General features: G+C 34.2%; 1 protein-coding gene across 1 annotated transcript; it reads left to right on the plus strand.

Annotated features, from left to right (window-relative positions):
* Positions 1 to 2,832: 2,832 nt before the first annotated feature.
* On the plus strand, positions 2,833 to 7,788 carry ALE2 (Protein kinase superfamily protein; the record flags this gene model as incomplete). Its single annotated transcript, XM_021424162.1, has 8 exons — positions 2,833 to 3,413; positions 4,237 to 4,308; positions 5,149 to 5,262; positions 5,340 to 5,450; positions 5,770 to 6,138; positions 6,226 to 6,486; positions 6,955 to 7,344; positions 7,634 to 7,788. Coding segments are annotated over exons 1-8 (1,542 nt in total), but the record flags the coding sequence as incomplete, so codon positions are not given.
* Between the last annotated feature and the right edge of the window lies 1 nt (position 7,789).

The following is a 7,789-nucleotide window of genomic DNA, read 5'->3' on the forward strand; positions in this document are numbered from 1 at the left end:
AAACCAATACTCCTTCAATAAGTTGTGAATCTCCTAGCCAACCAGATAAAATGTACATTGGACAAGGTGCGTATGACTACTTGAAGACTAGAATTGACAATCAAGGAAAAATGATAGAACAAAGTCTTAAAGCCATTGATGAGAAAATAGACAATGCAATTGCTAGATTTTCTCCTCAATATCAGAATATGTTTGATCATTACTATCATTCAATTGAAGAATTTGGAAAGAAAAGCTAAAAAAAACTGATGAAGGCAATTTAACAAGTGTTTGAAAATCAAATTGACTTGACAAATAAAAAAGAAACTTTAAATGATTGGCTGAATGACAAACCTTCCACTGTCTTTGTCGATATTGTTGAAAGCTCTGAATTTGATTCTGATTAAACCCTTAAACCTTTCAATCCTTCAACCAACCTATATCATTTGCATGATATGATTTATGTTTTGTTGCTATATAATTAATAAATGTATTGCAAACTTCTCTAGTTGAAATATCTTTTCTTTTACTAATTATCTGTTCTCAATTCCTTGAATGATTATATATGTCTACTTGTATGAGACATTTTCATAATAGTGCAGTAATTATTATTTATATGCTTACTTGTGCTACGAATGCTTTATTCTTCCCCGTGAGTTTTTATTGTGGTACTCTATTTTTTATTCCTTTTTTATATAACAAAAAATGAGAGAATATTTTGAGTAAATTTGCTATGCTTATTAGTTTTTCATTGCTGGACTTTCTTAAAAATGTTTATAATTTTTTTAAGTAAACACAAATTCAAGGGGAGAGTTCTTCAAACTTTTAATGTACAAATTCAAAGGGAGTTTTTCAAATGAGCAAATTTAACTCTTAATTTTGTAATATCAAAAAGGAGGTGATTGTTATCTTTATTTTGATTTTGAAATGACAAACTTGATTTACTTGAAAGAGATGAAAAGAGTTCTCAAATGTGAAGAAAATCCCCAAAAAGTTTTGAATTGAAAAATATTTATAAGTCTTTAAACTCTAAATTGCCAGTAGCAAGAATCGACTTTTAGAAAGTGAGGAATCGATTCTCAACTGTACAGAAAGTAAAATCACTTCTTTTATTACAAGAAAAATTAATTGTCAAACAAGTATATGTTGATTTTGGATAAACAAAAGTCATTTGATAAAGTGAGAATCTACACCAAAAAGGTGACATGTTGATTTTGGAAGCTTCAGAAAGAAAACATCAAAAACTTGGAGAAGAAGTAAAAGTTGAAAAATGGATAAGATTGAAGCGCAAAATTCAAGTCTAAATTTTTGGATTGTGCCAAACACACATGAAGAACCGACACCAAGAGTGCAATATGTTGATGCTAGGAAAAGACAAAAAAGAGCAAACTTGGGGCATGTTGTAAGGAATTGATACCAAATGAAGAACATGTCAATTCTCAAAAAAAACAAAAAGATGTAGATTTTTCAAAATTATAAAGAATTGACACCAAAGGTACAACATGTCGATTTTATAGGCACAACAGACAAAAGTTCTAATTAGCACGAAATAGAAAAAAAGTTTTGAATCTTACTCCAACAGTCACAAAAGGTCCAAGCTTATAAATACTCGACCAAAAGACATTAGAAAAAAGAGGAAGGAAGAGAAAGAGAATGAGAAGAGAAAGAAAAAGAGAAGGAAAACAAGAGAAGAATATTTTTGAAAGAGCTAAATATCTTCAAAGATCATACATACCTTTCCTCACTATAAAAAGTTTCTCAGCTTAGATAATTATTTCTTATCTTCATTCTTACAAAGCTTTTGTTGGTCTCAAAGTATGTGTTAGGAGGGGTGAATAGCACTTTTTCGAATGTCACTAAAAATTGATTCCTAGTTAAAGAGCTTATGAAAAGAAGTTGATGAGAAAAGTTTGAAACTTGTTAAAGTAATAAATTAGGAGAAAGTATGAGTTTATTTTGCATCCTCTAAATTCCAAACAAATGCAAGTTAATATAATAGGTAAAATCTTGGATAAAATGCTCCTACCCTTCTAAGTTTTAACTAAAATTTCAAGCGGATCTATTAATTTTTAACATAAACACTCTATCTCAAGAGCGCAAATACTATTAACAGAGATTATGAAAAGATTAAAATATTTTTTTTTATTAATTTAAAAAATTATTATTATATTTTTTAAAATATAAAATATATGAAGCACTGACTCCCCGAGAAAAAAGAGTACCAATCGATGCTCTAAAGGGAGGGGAGCATAGGTGCTCCCTTAAGGAGCCCTAATGGGGATATCATAATAGATGATAATGTGAAATATTGATGTAGAATGATAATATGATTATATGATATCTTTCACTTTTTATGTTAGGGTCACGTTAGTATTAAATAACAAGTAGTATCAATTATTAGTTAAAATTTTTTTTTAATTTAAAATAAAATTATAAGAATTTGATTTAATAAAATAGACAAATAAAAATTTATTTAAAATTTTTTAAATAATTCAAAAATTTTTCAAGCATTAGGTCAAAATATTAATACAAAAGTAAAATGTTTCAAATATTATTTTGCTTATAAATCAGGAAAAAAAATCCATAATTACAAATTATGTTAGATAATGGCAACTTAGCACTCGGCACATGTATATTTTTATTTTCCATCTTCATATTTACCAATATTCTTTAATGAACTGAAATTTGTTAAAATGGTTTCCAAGTGACGGCAACAAACGGCCCCAGGTTTGTCGTTTTCGTCGGTGCGTTGCGACAACGCGCCTGAATAAAAGCGCGTTCCAGACAGCCACCATCAATTTCCCGAAGCAGAATTTGCTGTAGCTACACACCAGCAATAAAGCACCTCCCCACCTTCCCTCCCACTTCCACTCTCTCTCTCTCTCACAGTTCTCTACTCTATCAATTCCTACTCCCATTTCAAGAACCCCCTCTCTTTTTCCGTCTCCTTACTCTCCCCAGTAGATCCCCTTTTCCCCCTTTGCTTTCCAAAAAAGAAAAGAAAAGAAAGGACAAAGGAAAAAAAATCTCTTTTCTTTACATTGTTGCGGTAGATCTTTGCTGCATTTCATGGATCTACAATCGCGCCGAGCCGCATTGTCTTAATCTTCTCTCTCCTAGGGTTTTTTCGAAGCTTTCTTTCTTTTTTTTGTTGGCGCTTGGCGGTGGAGCTGTGTAGCTTTACTCTTGTTTGGTTATGAGGTGTATTGCTTCGCTCGGAGAATGCGACGGAGAGGCTTCCCGGCGGCTAATGGTCCACCGGAACTTTAGGTCTCTCCGGTGGCTCTCCAACGAGGCTCGCGCAGTCCGAGTTGGTCTCGCTTTCTGACGATGGTTGTTGTGGACTCTGGTTCAGCGAGGGAAGATGCCTGCTTTGACTCTGTTCCTTGTGCTTCTTGTTTACTTACTCAGCTTTCTCTCTTGTTCTTGTTCAGGTAACACTTTTTTTGGATACTTTAATTTTTTTTAATTCATGTTTTTCATCGGTTTAGTTACTCAGAAGATAGTAGAAAAGGAAGGAAACTGGAGTAAATCCAGTTCGATTTAGCTTTTAATTTTTATTGGGAAATAAACAAAAAGTCAACGTGCTTTGTTAAGCTCAGTAGACTTTGGCTTTTGTGCTTGTTAGCATTCAGTTTGAGCTGATTGGCTCTCGTATGTCTACTTAAATTTTCCACTATTAAATTCTCTTTTTAGCTTACTCTTTGGCATTCGCCAAAACCAAAAATGGAAAAAAGAAAAATGTAAAAAAAAATGATTATAGAAGGCTTTTTCTTTTTGAGTCATCCATTAGTCTCCCGTTTTCTGATTCCATAGAGCATTTTGAGAAGAATCGGGAGTTTAGAAAATATTTTAGATAGTTGATTCACATTTCAGCCCCTTGAGGAATATGCGATTCTCTGTTAGTTTTCTGCTGGTTCACTGAAAAATTTGTGGTTGAGTGAGGTGGTATTTATATATATGACTTTTATATTTTGTCATGGGTGTTCCTTGTATGGAAATATGAGCCTTAAATATCGTACTAAACTATGTTTGTAACACTTCGTTGGAGTAGATCTATTTTAAGTAAATGTTCAAAATTAATTACTCTTGGAACTATTGAGATCTATTCATAATTATCTAACTGTTGCAATATACAGTTATTATTTGATGCATTCAAGTACAGGCACAGACATATGTCACTACAATAATTTCAATAACTATTGCTCATTAAGGAAAATTAGCACCAATTCCATTTTGTGTTATTTTTATTTTCAGGGCTGCAAATATACTTGGCTTCTTTGCAACCAGTGCACCGGATGTCTGCGATGGGAACAATAGTTGACCATGGTATTGATTTATTTTTCTTTCTTTTTTTCTTTTTAATTTGGTTTCAACTCCTGTCTAGACTTAAAAGAATGTATTTGTATATCCAAATATATAGAGGTTGAGGTAGTATCTTTGAAGGTATCATGTTAAATGAAGATCTCTGAAGAAAGAATTTTTAGAGCAATTTATGTTTTCTTTTTTAAAAAATAAAAAACTGTGGCCTAAGCCATTACCATTCAAACTCCTGAAAAGCCTTATCAAGTTTGCCTATATCCACTGAACTTGCTCTAATTCATATGTCTTCCCAAACATTAATTACTTGACTAATACAAAAAATAATGGAAAGTATTTTAAGAGGCATCTGGCTTTTACTTTTAGTTGATAAATTGGCATGTCCTAGCTCAAAACTTGTCGTCATTTTGCACAAGCTTGTGAATTCTGTTTTACAGTTTTATGTTTTTTTTTTTGCCCATTAATGGTTCTAGCTGAAGAATGATCTTATAAAGACCTTTATGTATTTTGTTTCAGAGAGGGACTCTCACCTTTCTTTTCTTGAAGTAGGTTTTATCATTAGATAGTTTTTTATTATTTCTTTTTGCCTAATCCCAGTTCTTTTTATGTCAAGGTTATTGAAAGGTTTTTCAATCCTCCTGTTACTTCTTGTGGTATATACCCATTATGCTAAATTCTTGATGTAACAAAAGACAAAAACGTACAAGGTCAAGCTGTTCATATTTACCAATTTGCTATAGATGTTTGTTATAATTTATCAGATGACTTTGAAAGGCATCATAACTTCTGTCATTTCTGTGCATTATTGCTCTTGCACATTGATTACTAACAAGGATGCTCCACTGCTAGCAGCTAGGTTAATTTCAATGCGTGCATTATTTTCTCGACCAAGATCACCCCAGAAACATGTTAATCCTTCTTTTGGACCAGCCACTGCACCTGCAGTGTCTCCTATCCATCAAGGTACTTATTGCAATCTATGTTTAGCACCTTGCTGGTACATTAATGCTGTCATTTGGCTGATGTCTCTTGCATTGCAGCTCCTGTTGCTAGCCCCAGTAGCCATGTGGTACCTCGTCATCGTCATGGTGGTCATCACCATCATCGTCATGTTAAACCTCAAGCATCTGCTCCATCACCTTCAGAGCAAGGTACACTTCCCATGGGTCTTTAAGCAATACCTAGATGAGATGGCCTGCATAGGCTTGAATTTTTAGTTGGCCACAAAAGAAAAAAAATTATTGTTTGAAATTAGTTGAGGGGCCTACAAAAACTTATTGTTAATCTTGGGGAGTATGGCATGGTTGGATGTGTGGTTTCACATATTGGAGCATGTTTGAATAATCAATGAGTCATAGCATGTGTCTAGTAAATCACACACTTGCTTGTATTTTAACTCTGTTTTAAAATTTGTGACACACATATTTCTCAGATAATTCTTTTTGGTTTTGATTATAAAATCTTTGTCAGGTTGTGATCAAATTTGCGTGGAGCCACTTACTGCAACCCCCTTTGGTTCACCTTGTGGTTGTGTGTTCCCTATGAAAGTCAAACTTCTTCTAACTGTAGCTCCTTATGCTGTTTTCCCCGTAATGAATGAGCTAGAGATTGAGGTTGCTGCAGGCATATATTTGCAACAAAGTCAAGTGAAAATAATGGGTGCGACCGCTGATACTCAAAATCAGGGGAGAACGATGGTGGAGATTAACTTGGTTCCACTTGGAGAGAAGTTTGATAATACGACAGCAATACTTACATATGACCGACTTTGGCATAAAAGAGTGTCTCTAAATTCAACTCTTTTTGGAACATATGAGGTGGTATCCATAAGTTATCCAGGTAGTTATCTCTTCTTGTTTTTGAATGACTTATCTCATACTATTTTGTTGTTATGTCATGGTTATGATGTCAAAAACATTTTATCAGGAATTCCTGCTTCACCGCCATATGGGAATATTTTGGGGAGTGGTCCAACCGGAAGTGCTGGAGATCTCCCAATCACGGCCAATTTTCTTAACAAGAACCAGAAGATGAACATCAGGATCATTGCGATTATTGTTTTATCTGCTTTTGTGCTCCTATTGGTTTTAGTTGGAGCGATCTCTGTCCTCATAAAATGGAGGAAGGTTGGAAGACCATCCAATGCTGTTGGTCCGGCATTTCCTTCCTCAGTAAACAAAAGATCTGGTAGGTTTGCAAGTGAGCTTTATGTTTGAAATTTAGAGTCTGTTACATAGAACTGGAATGTACTGCAATGCTGGTAACTGGTTGTCCACTATTTCTGTGTACACACAATCCTTGGCTGATATTCTTTATGCATTTTCAATGACTGTAACAATTACCCAGAAGTTTGGATATCTGCAGATGCCTTTATTTTGGTTTCCTTTATCCGCATATGTGATCATAAAAGTTTTGTCCATATTGCTGGAACTTTCTTTGTTTCTTCAATCCTTTGTTGTGGGTGCTTGCAGTGTATATATCATCTTGATAAGGCATGGTTTGCAAAACATCAGGTTTTTACTGTATTTTATTAAATATGTTGGTTGACTTTACTGGAATGGTCTAATCTAGTTATATTTCATTGTTGTCTGTACGAACTATCCTGATGCCAGTGAAGTTGGAATGTATGGTGATTTAATCTCCATGTTAATGCAGGCATTGGTTCTATCTTGTCAAGCAGTATTTCAAGCTCTGCATCAATGTCACTCATGTCCACTATGGCTACTTGTGCTCTCTCAGTTAAAACATTTGCAGTTGTGGAGCTTGAGAAGGCAACAGACAAGTTCAGTTCAAAGAGGATTCTTGGTGAAGGAGGATTTGGACGTGTTTACCGTGGCGTTATGGAAGATGGAAATGAGGTAGCTGTTAAGTTACTTACAAGAGATAATCAGAATGGAGACCGTGAATTTATTGCAGAAGTGGAGATGCTAAGCCGATTGCACCACCGCAATCTTGTAAAACTTGTTGGTATATGTATTGAAGGACGCATACGCTGCTTGGTTTATGAGCTTGTTCCAAATGGAAGTGTGGAATCACACTTGCATGGTATCAACTTTGCCCATTTTTTTTCTGTTATGTTTGTTGAACTATTGCTTGTTCAATTAGTATTGTGCATTATGTTAAGAAAGCTACCCATTAACTTATTATCCGGTAAAATTTAAAGGAAAAGGAAAAGGAAAAATAAGAAAAGGGTATTGTTAATTCCTATCTGTATTGGCAAGATCACCTGATGTTGCGATGCTAATAAGTTTTTTCATATGATTTGAGTTTTCATTAAAATTGATTGACCTTTAATCCAAGTTTCCTATATATGACCTTTCTATTGGTGGTTTAGGTATTGACAAAAAGAAAGGACCTCTTGATTGGGATGCACGCCTGAAGATTGCCCTTGGAGCAGCTAGAGGATTGGCTTATCTTCATGAAGATTCTAACCCTCGAGTGATTCATCGAGATTTTAAGGCTAGTAATGTTCTGTTAGAAAATGACTTCA

The sequence above is a fragment of the Theobroma umbraticum genome, unplaced genomic scaffold (assembly GCF_002168275.2).
Source record: "Theobroma umbraticum cultivar Fairchild unplaced genomic scaffold, ASM216827v3 scaffold_4.1, whole genome shotgun sequence".
Taxonomy (NCBI): Eukaryota; Viridiplantae; Streptophyta; class Magnoliopsida; order Malvales; family Malvaceae; genus Theobroma; species Theobroma umbraticum.